At 34.5% G+C, this 14,112-nt stretch overlaps 1 protein-coding gene across 1 annotated transcript; it reads left to right on the forward strand.

Moving 5' to 3' along the window:
* Positions 1-3,098: 3,098 nt before the first annotated feature.
* Positions 3,099-10,440, forward strand: LOC129976105 (uncharacterized). The gene is made up of 3 exons (XM_056089489.1): positions 3,099-3,237; positions 6,014-6,127; positions 9,294-10,440. The coding sequence occupies exons 1-3, from the start codon at positions 3,142-3,144 to the stop codon at positions 10,239-10,241; spliced, it is 1,158 nt and encodes a 385-aa protein (XP_055945464.1). The 5' UTR covers positions 3,099-3,141; the 3' UTR covers positions 10,242-10,440.
* The last annotated feature ends 3,672 nt before the right edge of the window (positions 10,441-14,112 follow it).

A 14,112-nucleotide genomic window follows, 5' to 3' on the forward strand; every position in this document is an offset into this window, starting at 1 on the left:
GAAGTTAGTCAATTATATCTTTTTTCTTTCCACAGAAAAGGCATTATCTGTCACAACTTTATTAATCAAGGAGATTAACTTTTAGAAATTTATTTTCACTTTAGATTAAAATTCCATTTTTAATCAGCCAGAGTGTCGTTGTGAAGTTTAATTTCTTAAAGTATTTTCTAATACCAAAGTTGTAAAAAGCATATTTGTATAAGAATAAATAGAAATCACTCGATTATTCATGTTAAAGGATTTCATTGTGATTTTAATATGCCAGCCAGATGTTCGGTTGTTGTGAAAGAGATTTTCTTTATGCTTCTTTAGACTGTATCAATCAAAATTGAAGGTAAAAGGGGCAAACTTCCCTTCATGATATATCTACTGTTTGTGAGATTTCATACGAAATAAATATTGTCAAAATCGATATATGAGATATTTGATTTAGTTATTTTGATTTGCCATCTTTGTCAATGTTTTCCCTGTAGAGAATGAGTGGTAAATTAATGTTTTAAAAATATTTCTCGGAAATGAACGGTGGCTGAGAGAAGTGTACAATTGATAGTATATGAAATTCACATGATCTTATTATGGCCCTCACTGGTATTAATTTTATATAATTTTTTTTTAAATGGCAAGATTTTTTGCATTTGTGGCTGGGGAGGGGCATGTTTCTTTGGTCTTGTTAATTATTTTAATTATATAGATGGTGGAAGAATTGCTGATCACCGAAGTTGCCAATTCTATATACTCAAAAGATACAAATTAATTAGTCACCTAACCCAATTACTAATCTGATATCATCAAATTTAGTTTCATATAAAAATTTATGACCTTCAGACTGACCTTCGACTGACTTACTCTACGCTCCATTTTCAAAAAAATAAAATAAAATAATTACATTGTATTTTCTTGATGGGAACATTTATCGACATCCGTTCATTCGATGGTGAAGAACATCGATAGAGTTACCCATCCATAACCATATTACTGATTTCTAAAATTTTTGTTTTACATGAAGCTTATGATCTTCTAGATACATTACTGAAGGCCGTCTACCACGCCCCACCCCTAGGGCTCATTATTTTGGACGCTGATAAAGAATTTATGTAATGCTCGAAAAATTTTACCACGTATTACATAGCATTGGTACAAATCTCAAAGCTCTTCGCTATTTCAAGCGGTTTCAAATTACATAAATAAATTTATTCCATCTATAGTAAAATGGTAAAAATAACAGATTAATGATTTAGTACAATACTTTCATCTTTTTAAATCACGGAACTAGATTTTAATGTTATGAACTCCGCTTTATGTATTTTTATTTTTAATGAAATTTTTTTGTTCTTCTCTTTTAGATTACTTTATAATAACACCAAATAATATATTCGCTTCTTGAAAATGCTTTTGTTTTGGTTTGCTGTCTAAAAGATAAAATGTTCAACGGATGAAAATGAGTAAACGATCTTTGAGACTTTATTTAAATCCAATTTGGAATAGGGTTTTGTTTATTTAGTTCTTTTTTTTAACTCCTTGCATTCCAAAATAAAAGGCGGGAATTTTATTTTGACTGGCTGAACACTTTATAAATTTAGTAAAACAATTCCATAAATCACAAACTAATATATTCGCTAACAGCATGCGATTTATAATATACAAACACTGGTTTCTTTTATTATAATACGAAGGTGTATTTAAGCAGGTTTCGATACCTTAAGGTCCATCAAAAAATTATCGCTTTGCTTTACAACAGGACGTTATTCTTCTTAAAGGATGAATGCCACACCCCCTTGTTTCAACAAGGTGAATTACTCAAAACAAATCATCATTTTTCGAAAAAATATATTAAAATTTTATTTTTTACTTCATGAAGTATAGGAAGCATCAATCACATACAAAAAAATTCGAATTTAGGATTAGTTTCCTTTAAGTTTTATTCATAAATCTCATATTTACTAGTTTGCACTTAAATGAAATGATGTTTCTCGACTTTTCACTCTGGTTCGAACTTATAATTACCAAATAGCAGGAAATGTCTATGGTCTAATAATTACACCAAGTAAACACTAAAGTCAATCAAAATTTATGACCATCAAGCCAGCAGCTTAGTAACATAGTCACTGGCAAGTTGTGGTCATTTTCCAGACACTGATCGCATACGATGCTACTTAATTGCGATGAATGAAGAAAACCACAGCTTTCATTATAATACAGATACCGATTTAAATTTCATTCTTATGATAGGGGGAGGTTTCGTTTCGGTTATTATCATCATCATTTAAGCAGGGTTCGATACCTTATGGTCCATCAAAAAAGTCTCTATGTGCTTTGCCACATTATTTCGACTAAGATGAATTAGCCAAAATGAACCATAATTATTCGAGAAAAATATTAAAGTCACATTTTTTTTACTTTATGAAGTATAAGAAACACAAAAACAGTAAATATTGCAAGAATAAGGGAATTTTTGACTTCACGATTAGATAAACCTCTAAGTCTCCAACAATCTTGAATCCGTTTTTTGGAATGTTTTTTTTTTTTTTTTGTCCTTCAAATTATAATTATCAATTCAAATTTCGAGTGCCATGTTGACATCAAATTAAAGATTTATGTCAATATTTGAAACTAAGTCGTAGCAGGAAAGTTTGTCCTCACATAAGCAGGTGAACATAATTCAAAAAATAAGAAACAATAATAAAATTTTTATGAATGTGATAATTACCACCTGGTTTCTTCAGTCTTCTTTCCTTATTTTTAAACGAAAGAAGGATCAAGGTGGCCTAGTGCTAAGGTACGCAGTATTTCAGGTTCGAGACCCGAATTCACCAATGAACAAAACGGGTCTGGTGTACGTTAAATCCGTCGGGACCAAACGTCCCCACGCTGGTGCAACGCGGAAGTTAAGCAAAAGGGGGTACCAACTCAGGTATTGTTCTCGACATCTGACTGCGATTCAAAATTACGAGTTTCGTCCCAAAATAGCCTACGTGTTGCTTCAAAATGGTACGATAATATGATTGAATTAAACAACAGAATTTCATTTTTTTTATGGCAACGCATTTTCATCATTGAAGAAATAATCGTGATTTCTTATAAATATGTTCATCGACAGTGACTGCACGCTTTGAATCTGCGAAATAACTTAGTAGGAAAACAATGAATATGCAAGGAACTGTTTTAAACATCCCTAAAGCGCTCAGATCTACGACACAAATTCGACGGAGGGGTTACCAGCAAATCGATGGCCCCCTGGTGAGTATTATTTTTGTGATCAAGTAATATTATATCAAATAGTTTAATAATGCCTCACCTTTCGTGAATTTCTTGTGAACAACTGATGTAATTATAATGACTATTTTAAAGGTAGGTGAGTGCATTAAAAATTTAATTTTTGTGGAATTATTATTATTTTTTTAATTTAACATATTTGATGTTTCAGTAGGTTCCTTTATGAAACTGTTAGAATTTTGTTTTTAAGTCTAATTTTCGGGATGTTGCATCGATTTCTATGCTTACATTTATATAGTTTAAATGCTATTTTATACGTGATGATACATTGAGATGATGGCTTCACAGATTCTAATCTTTCACCGAATTTTCTTGTGGGAAAACTTCGTAAATTAAAATATATATATTTATTTTTATGTACAAGCTTGGTATTACAATTCTTCAATACGTTCTGCAGTTTCTGAACTAGAGAATAAGTAATCTATTCCTTTAAAGATTTTATGGTGATTTTAGTGTTTTAAAATGGAAAAAAAAAGGTTGAAAATGGCGTGTTATTTATCAGTCGAACCCTAATTTTTAAAGAATGGATAAAAACGGTTTCTTGTAGCTCAGAAATTAGATATTTCTTAAGCTATCTGTAAAATTTTAAAGAAAATCATTTGATGATGAATCAAGATGAACGTATAAACTAAAAATTTTGGCATTTTACCACTTAACTGGTATGTTTTTATTTTATAGATGTTTGTTTTAATATTTTTAATGCAAATATTCAAAAACATGGCTATTTTTACTAAATACTCTCTTCATTTGATACAATTACTATAATTTTTGACAACTGACTTTGACAAAACTAGAAAAATTAAGCATTGCACTGTCTGTATTATGACGTTTACATTCAACATCTACAGCACTCGCTAACAAGCTTGAATCGTATTTTGATGTTAAAAAAATATAGAAACACAATGTTCCTCAACAAACATTTATTCTGATGATAAGGCATTCTATTGTATAATAACATAATGAAAACAAATTGCCCAAGATTAAAACAAGACCCTAGTTTAAATCTTTAATCTAGCTTTTGTTATCTTTGAGCATAATGAAGACTTATTTCCTCAAATCCAGGCTTGGAAAGAATTCTTAACTCCATCTCAAATTCATTTCCCTTATGTTCACTTTTATTGTTATTCCCAATGAAACCTTTCCCTCAAACTAATCAAATTTTGCATCACAGCCTATAAATCCATTCCTTCTCATTATATTTCGCACTATGAGGTTCTATTCCATGTAATACCAGGCAGAGTCAAAGTAAGAAGACATTTGAGAAGAGATGCATTTATTCTAATGATAGAAAATTGAAACATTCATTATTTATATATATAACCAGCTTAGACTTCAAAGCACTTTTTCCAACGTTTCACAAGTTTTTATTCCATCGGAAAAAAAATTGATTTCTTCATTGCCTGCGAATGTACCCTTAATGTTCTCTTCACTGGTCCAAACATATAAAAATCGCTTGGAGCCAGGTTTGGACTGTATGGCCGGTGTTCCAGTACTTCGGAGTCCGCTAGGCAGAATCTTGCCTGCAGGATGACACTGTTCTCAGTTTTCCACGACGTTTGGATCTGATTGCAGGTCTCAGTTTAGCTAGCAATGCATCACATTAGTTCTCACTATCCAGTTTCACCTCTTGGGATGAAATGAACTGCTACCACAACTTCCATGTGTCAGAATAGTATTAACATAATCTTACCAGCTGAAGGTTAGCGTTTAAATTTCTGTACTTCTGGTGATAAAGGTGTCGCCTTCGACGAACACTTTAAGCATGTTTAACATCTTCCGCAAACAAAAAGCGAATCGCTGACTTCATTTGCCCCTTGACAGATCGCCAATGGAGCTGCCATGTTTAACGGTCTGCTATATTCCTTCAACTAATGCGGGAGTAAGAGTGACGTGGTGGACTGAAGTTTTGCCAACTACACTAATTCAGCGCTGGGTACTAGAGTTGTTACCAAATCCCAGACAGAAGAATCGCAAAGCCGGCGTCCTTGCATAGGGGTAGCGCATCTTCCCCTTGATCTGAGCATCCCGGGTTCGAATCCCGGTTCGGGCATGGCTTTTCTTCATATGTGTTCTATCTGTAAGGTGTATGAATGTGCCCCCCTGTAAAAAGGGGTTGTGCAAGCGAATGTGTGAGTTTCATCTTCATATGAGCTGGAAGTCAGACTTCTGTCCTCGGGTTCCTCAGGGGTCTTCACCCTCGGAAGCTACTGCACTTCCTTTCCGTGGTAACGCGGACACATCATCAAGAATCGCAAAAGTTAATTTTATTTTCCCCAGTAATATTTTTCAATCTTTCCTCTTATACCCTGAACTTTCAGAAACTCCTTAATGTTTCGATTTTTGTGACATACTGTGGCAAAAAGAAACACAGAAGTAGAAGAGAATTCACAAAGCTCAGTAGAAGAGAATTCATAAATCTTTATTTTCTGGGTCTTATTATTACAAGTAGTGAGTTTCTAAACTATCCGCTATGTGGCACCTTTCGCATTAATAAAACTAATTCGAATTAAACTAAGTTCTAAAACTATTAAAGTGTATTGTCATCGAAAACATATAACTGTATACAATTTTATAAATTATTCTAACGTATGAAAGGAAATAAAATATAGGATGCTAATTGATTTTTGAAACTTAAAAGAAATTAGTTTTCAGTTACATTTTATAACCGATTTTATAAATTTAGAATGTTAAAAATTTAAATTTTTTCCAAAAACACAATTGATTATTTTTTTTTTTTCAGGAAATGTCTGCCTTTACTACAGTTTTGATTTTCATAATCGTGTTTATCATTCTAACTGCTTTGACACTTCTTGGTTCTGGATATACTACAGCAGGTATTTCAGTACTAGGCTCGGTATGTATATATTTCTTGTTTCAATATGTACAGTATTGTCTAAATTAAACTTTCCCACCTTAGAGAGCTGTGGGCGGGAGAGTATCTGATAGTAATGATATGAACAATAAATCATTCAGATGATGTGGTCTAGATGTATTGCAAAACATTATAATTATCCTATAAATGAAGCAAAGCGATAAATCGTTCTACTTTAAGCTCCACTGGTTCTCCATAACTTATTGATTTTACGAATGTTGCCTAATGCTGTCTTTCGGATGTGATAGTTTTTCGAGTCGCCATCGGACTGCCAAGAGCCACTCGCAACTTAGTCTATATGTTATGTTAATGTAACGGAGAAGATATCAACATTTCAACGCTAAATCAAATTCATTCATGATCTAGTGACCAAAAGAAGCGAAGGGTCAGGTAGACGAAAGCGATTCTATGGGTCCTGATGAGATTAAGATTATCTGTGAAATTGCAAAAATTCCTCTATGAACCGCAAGAGCGTGTTTTCTTCCATGAAACCAATTCTGAAACAAGAAATGCTGCAATCGGAATAATGCAGCAAGTACTGCAGTCTGTCATGAATGCACAAAATAAGACGTCGCTGGTATTTTTATACAGGATGTTCAAGTTTATGAACCATCAATAAGCATTCACTTTAGAGAACACGTGAAATTTATTAAAAACATTAGAAGTATCCAACAGATGGCGCTCCAACGTTGACTCATTCGACATAAATTCCAATGATTCTCCATAACTTATATATTTTACGAATATGGTGAATAGAGATGCCATTCTGATGGGGCAGTTTTGGGAGTTGTTGTCCGATTCACCATCGAATTACCGAGAGAAACCTGCCACATTATCCATATAACATATAAACTCTATGAATTAGTCCAGAGTAGCGGCATTTCTACGATACACCAATTTCATTCAAGATCTAATAACCAAAAGATGCAAGGTGTCGGGTAGAAGAAAGCGGTTCCGTTTACGTGAAAAGACTAATGTTGTTGTTGTTGCTAATCTCCATGGCCTGACTTAGTCAGACCATATCCAAAAATCCATTGACAAGAAGAAAGTCAAAAACGAGGTATTAGAATAAATTTCTCCCCAAAGAAATTCTAAAGTCTAGAATATGTTCGGCAGAGGCCCGATGTTGGCAGCATTTCGGGCAAAGAGGTTAAAAATTTTCACCCAGAGAAAAGACATTTAAGGTGGCCACTGGCAAGGCGCTACAGGCAAGTGTTGGTTTTACTATCACAAGGGAGAATTGAGGATTAGCCCGACTTATTAGCCCTATACCAATCGTGAGTAAGGGGTACCATCCAATTCTTCTTATTTAGGAATTTCGCTTGAGAGAAGAGTTCTAAGAGTTCAGCAGAAGATGAAGTCACTAGGCTGCTTCCTTTCTTTCAAGCCTGTCTGCTATTTCGTTACAAAGTAGATCCACGTGATATGGGATCTACTGGAAATGAATATCATGTTGGAGTGAAATCAGCTTCAACTTCTGAAGAATAATTTCTTTATCTCCAATATAGGTCCTATTGTTAGGGTGTTCCATTGAGATGCGGCTATCAGTAAGAATCCAAAGGTTCTTATAATTTTCGTGTAAAATGGTCGCAAGTCCCTCATCGATTGCTAGAAGTTCGCTTCTAAAAACGGAACAGATTTCATTGGCATAGAGAGAAATTGGACTGAAGAGTTACAATATAGATGCAAATACTGCAAAATTGTCGATTTTGCTGTCATCGGTATACAATTTAATATCACATTTAGGGATTTTATTAATGACTTTCAAGGTCAAATGTCTAAGGTGTTCTGACTCATTTTCCTTAATGGGAACAGGGAGATTGAAATGAAAGTGAATCCTGGTAAGTTCTTCAGTAGAATTCATACAGGAGTGAAGAGAATGTGGCTCTACATTTTTCGGAATTGCATTCTGAGACAAGACTTGACTAAAGGGACTATTTTTCTTGAGTCTTTGGAGGCAAGTCCAATTACTTGGGTATTTTGAGGTGTTTTGAATGCCATAACTGGAAAGTTTGTTGTAATATTTGATTTTATTAGATTAGCATGTCTTCTAACATGGAAAGGTTTCAAGTCGCTTCATAAAGGACAATATCTGAGGGGCAACTTCGTTTCAGACCAGTTATTATACGAGCTGCATTCAGCTGTACCTGTTAAAGTTGGAATCGGAGACACAGCAATAAATTGGGAATCCATATTCAAGTAAATGTCTGATTGCTAGATAAGTAGTTCTAAGGGGTAGTCATGTCAGCTCCTCAGTCTCTACCTGCAATATATTTAAGGATGTTTAACCGTTTTCTTGCTTTTCAGACAATGTAATCAATATGCTTATTACTTGTAAGTTCAGAATCCAAAACAATTGCTAAGTATTTTGGTAGACTAATGATTCTTATGTGAAATTTTATTACAAAAATTCCTCTATGTATCATAAAAGATATGGAGCATACTTTTTTTGCATCAAACTAATTAGGGGTAATGCAATGAATGTTGCAACCAAAACTGCGGGTCCTGAAGTTTATCATAATATCAGGGTCTGCAGCTCTTAACTTGGGGCACTTCAATAACCGAAGGTAGCAAGGTATCAAGTAGGTGAACGCGGTACCGAAGCCATGAAAAGACTAATTATCTGTGAAATTCCTCAGTGAATTACACAAGATGTGGATAATATTTTCTCACGTGAAACTGGTTGTAGTAATGCGTGTTATGTTACAACCAGAAAAATTGCAGGTCAGGCAGTCTACAAAAATGCCAGGGTCTGCAATTGTACCGATAGGTCTTCTTGGCACAGGCCACATAACTATCGGTATTTTCATACAGGAGAAAAGTTTAAGGTTCTGAACTAGTAGGAAAATACTTACGACTAGGTAGGTAAGACTAGTTGGAAAATATTTTCAGAGGATATGTATAATATATGCGATGATTACAATCGTATCTGAGAATCCAGATTTATATTCCTGTAAATGAAATGTTCATATGAAGTTTACATTCTACATTAATAATGGGGGAAGGTGGTTAAATTTTCAAACTCAAATTCTTCGCCTAAATCATTTCATTAATAACATCGGATGACACTGGTTAGATTCTAAAATGTTTTGATCTATTCGGGAAGAAAGACCTAGAGCGTTTAAATACGAAAATAATTATCTTTCAGATTTTTGCGAGCTGTTGTTTTTATCGCATTTTTGACTGCTTGGGCTGTAGCAGATATTTTGCCTACTTGGGAAGAATCTGCTGCTGCTGTTGCTGCAGAGCTTCTGAACCACAGACTTCAGAGCCATCAACGTTAGAATCAAGTTGGATGCCATCGACTCCAGGACCATCGTCTCAACAGCATCCGATTCCAGGGCCATCAACGTTGGAATCAAGTTGGATGCCATCGACTCCAGGACCATCGCCTCAACAGCATCCGATTCCAGGGCCATCAACGTTAGAATCAAGTTGGATGCCATCGACTCCAGGACCATCGCCTCAACAGCATCCGATTCCAGGGCCATCAACGTTAGAATCAAGTTGGATGCCATCGACTCCAGGACCATCGTCTCAACAGCATCCGATTCCAGGGCCATCAACGTTAGAATCAAGTTGGATGCCATCGACTCCAGGACCATCGTCTCAACAGCATCCGATTCCAGGGCCATCAACGTTGGAATCAAGTTGGATGCCATCGACTCCAGGACCATCGTCTCAACAGCATCCGATTCCAGGGCCATCAACTTTAGAATCCAAGCCTATGCCCTCACCTCCAGACTTATTTACGTTTCAGCATTCGCTTCCAGAACCATCAACGTTAGAATCTAGTTCGATGCCATCAACGGTGCCACCAACTCGTAAGCCTACAGTTGCAAAACCACTAACTGTAGAATCAAGGTCACTGCCCTCGTCTCGAACGCATCTGGCTGCAGAACTACCAACTGTAAAATTAGGGTCGATGCCTTCATTGCAAATGCATCTAGTTGCAGAATCACAAACTGTTTATTCCAAGTCAATGCCATCTCGAATGCATCCGGCTACAGGACCACTAACTGTAAAATCCATGTCAATGCCATCATCTCCAAAGCTACCTACTCTGCAGCATGTGGCTCCAGCATCGGTTCCATAGCCACTGTAGAATTCAGATTGATGCCATTACCTCTAGAGCCACTGATTCTGCTACTTGCGGTCATACAAATTCTTCTTTGAGACGACAACCAATGTTTCAAGTTCTATCATTGGGCGATACTTTTATGTTGACTTTTTACTGTTTTATTGTATAGCACTATTTTAAACTGACTTAATCATTTATGGAATAAAAATTGTTAAAATATTTTAAGCAAGTTATTTTGCTATCAATTTAATACCCTCTCTCGTTAACTTGAGTTCATTTTACATCGTAATGGCAAGAGAAACTCCCTGTTTGTTTTTTAAGCCAATGCTACTTACAGTATTAAAATTTTGATTGTCAAATAATAGCTTGAGTATTTTGAAAAAATACGACACAAACTATTTCCATCTAAGGTTTTGAAGCTGACAGTTTTTGAAAAGGCCAACTATTAAAAGATTTCATGGTGAATAAATCCTGAATCGAAAGCTCCGATTTACGTAATAAAAATGTGTAGCTTGTATAATGTCAAAGAAAAATATACGAATTATGATATTGAAAATAATTATTTTAGGGCCTCTTCACTGTAAATCCTTAAATATTCATTTTAGGCTAATAGATGGTTTAGTGCAAAACAGCAAACAACCTGATGCCTAAATTTTGAAAATTTTGGCATTCCAAGTAAACTGTTGCTACAAAATGCAGTTAGCTTCATTTTTAATTAATCTTATTTCAAAGTACGTTCAGAAATTATATAGAAACAAGCCTTTGACTTTTCTCGGGCCTTATAGCCTTCGGCAAAACTGGGTTGGTTTGCGAAATAAACCACAACTGACGTTTATTAATCTCATCTCTTTACTAGTTATGAGTACAAAGTCAATTTGCAATTTTGCTTTATTCATAGCATTTGCAATAATCTTGTGTAAGCAGTGTATATATATATATATATATATATATATATTATATATATATATATAGATATAGCGTGTATGTATGTTGATATATATACGCATACAAAGAGGAAATTTTATATACAAAGCAAACTCCAAATTTGACATTTTAATTCCCCATAATACAGAGTTCTTGGTAAGCAAAGGAACTTTCATCATATACAAAGTGTACGAAGAATATATTATCATAAAACTTCGAGTACCAGATTTTGACATCTTCGTTTCAAAATTTTCCCGTTTCGAAAACGGATTTTTGAAACTGTTTCTAACTTAAAGAACTTGAATCTTGGTTTATTCTCTCTCCTTCCAATTCAGATTTCTTTTTAGGTATCCATCCCAACACGTCGAAAGGCTAAAAATGACATTTTGAAAAAGAAAAAAATTTGGATAGATCAGTGTTTGAGCTATCCAAAATAGGTTTATTTTTGTCTGAGAAGTCGAGATACTAATATTTTCATAATGATCGGTAAAGGGAAGTGGACATTTAAATAACCGGAAGCACTGATCTAAAGGGCCAGAAACATGTTAAAAATTTGTACAACACAAATTTGGTTTTAAATACGTAAAATTTTTGCACGGAAAAAAAAGCAAAATACCGACGAGTTTCAACGGTTTTTTGTGGAAATTTGTACCTAAAGATGTCTTTAAGGTCCAAACCCTCATATTAAGGATATTTGTCTGAAATACATTTAACGAAGGTTTTATAGGATTACTCAATATCCTTAAGGATATTGGAGTGTATCCTAGTGCAAATGCAGTTGGAGCATTTGCTGAGCTCTACAAAGACAGAATAAATGAATCTAGGCGGCATTCACAGCCAAATGCAAAAATTACCAAAAAAAGTTGATAAAAAAAGAAAATTATTAAACGCTGAGAAGGAAGAAGGTATAACTATAAATGTGGTGAATTTTATGTACATGCATAATTTATTATTAAAACATGTTGCTATATATTTTAAATGCATTTTTCTCAAAATTGATATATATTTTTTGATCACTTCAAATCAAGTAACTCAGAATATAACCATATTAGTATGAAATTGGGTGACTTTATACTATTTTCTAGGGAAGAACTAAAAGAATTTAGATTGAGTAAATATTTTTTTTAATTTACAGTCTATTGTTTTTAAAAATAAAATCATAAATTTACTAAAAATTTCATTTTGCAAGATATGATTTATTCTTCAATGCATTCGATGCATACTCTTTGTTCATTAAATTTCAAAACTAAATTCGTAAAACGGCGTAATCTATCTGGAAATATCAGCGATTGAACTAGAAAAAATGCTCGATTCTGCAAGCTCTAACTTTTTCGAACAGGGGTTTCATTATATCAACAAATTTCATTCAATATAGATAATTATCTTATAATAGTAGTTATTTTACCGGATGATAGAACATGGAATAACTGCGTAAGTCACAAAACCAAGTTCAGTTATATTAACTTCCTGTTTCAAAGCCATTCTAGGGCTATTTGGGAAAGGAAAGTAATTTTCAACCATGGTCAGGTAACGAGGATGACATCTGAACTGGCCCCTTCTCCTAACTTCCGCAATATAACAGTAGGAGACGTTTGGTCCCGAAGTATTTTAAGTGCACCAGACCAGCTAGCATGATAATTTTTCGGTGGAATCGGATTTCGAACCCGAAACCCTCCACTTTCGAAGCCAAAGTCTTACATCAGACCTTATTTCAAAGATTCAATTACCTGCACTAAATTCATTGCGCGTACTTCTACATTCATGTTATTCAAACGACAAATTACCCTAAATATCTGAAATAAATGCATTCTATAATTTAAACAGACTTTTTGAAAAGGGATTTCATTATATCGACAAATATATGTCATTCAGTATGAGTAATTATTTTATATTAATAGTTATTTTACCAAGGACCAGAGTATGGTCTTGTGACTTACGCAGCTGTTCCAAAGAACAGATTCAAACAGTAAACCTAGACTGTATTTCAACTTCCTGTACTGAATTCATTGTGCATGCTTCTACATTTCCGATATTGAAATAGCAAAAATATCTTTAACAGCTGAAATGAAAGCATTCTACGAAGGGTTTTGAAAAGGTTCCGACTAAATTTCAGGGTTGTCAAGTCAACTGAAAAGTATCAGTTTCACATACGAATGCACATTCAGGCCAAAAGTAACCCAATGACAAAGTCAAAAGTTTGAACCTTTATTTGTGTTAGGTAATAATTTTGTATTCAAACCATTTTGAGTGGAATCAATTATTTTTGTGTCGGGTGGTAATTTTGTGTTCAAGCTATTTGAGTCGAATCAAAACCGATTCGGTGTTCTTTGTGTAGGGTGGTAATTTTGTGTTCAAGCTATTTGAGTCGAATCAAAACCGATTCGGTGTTCTTTGTGTCGGGTGGTAATTTTGTGTTCAAGCTATTTGAGTCGAATCAAAACCGATTCGGTGTTCTTTGTGTCGGGTGGTAATTTTGTGTTCAAGCTATTTGAGTCGAATCAAAACCGATTCGGTGTTCTTTGTGTAGGGTGGTAATTTTGTGTTCAAGCTATTTGAGTCGAATCAAAACCGATTCGGTGTTCTTTGTGTCGGGTGGTAATTTTGTGTTCAAGCTATTTGAGTCGAATCAAAACCGATTCGGTGTTCTTTGTGTCGGGTGGTAATTTTGTGTTCAAGCTATTTGAGTCGAATCAAAACCGATTCGGTGTTCTTTGTGTCGGGTGGTAATTTTGTGTTCAAGCTATTTGAGTCGAATCAAAACCGATTCGGTGGTCTTTGTGTAGGGTGGTAATTTTGTGTTCAAGCTATTTGAGTCGAATCAAAACCGATTCGGTGTTCTTTGTGTAGGGTGGTAATTTTGTGTTCAAGCTATTTGAGTCGAATCAAAACCGATTCGGTGTTCTTTGTGTAGGGTGGTAATTTTGTGTTCAAGCTATTTGAGTCGAATCAAAACCGATTCGGT

This window comes from Argiope bruennichi, chromosome 7 (genome assembly GCF_947563725.1).
Source record: "Argiope bruennichi chromosome 7, qqArgBrue1.1, whole genome shotgun sequence".
Classification (NCBI taxonomy): Eukaryota; Metazoa; Arthropoda; class Arachnida; order Araneae; family Araneidae; genus Argiope; species Argiope bruennichi.

What these genes read in the sequence shown, in the direction of transcription:
- LOC129976105 (XM_056089489.1), top strand. Translation starts at nt 3,142, where the DNA reads ATGAATATGCAAGGAACTGTTTTAAACATCCCTAAAGCGCTCAGATCT. An exon ending in AGCAAATCGATGGCCCCCTG is followed by an intron (nt 3,238 to 6,013) that starts GTGAGTATTATT and finishes TTTTTTTTTCAG; the next exon opens with GAAATGTCTGCCTTTACTAC. An exon ending in GTATTTCAGTACTAGGCTCG is followed by an intron (nt 6,128 to 9,293) that starts GTATGTATATAT and finishes ATTATCTTTCAG; the next exon opens with ATTTTTGCGAGCTGTTGTTT.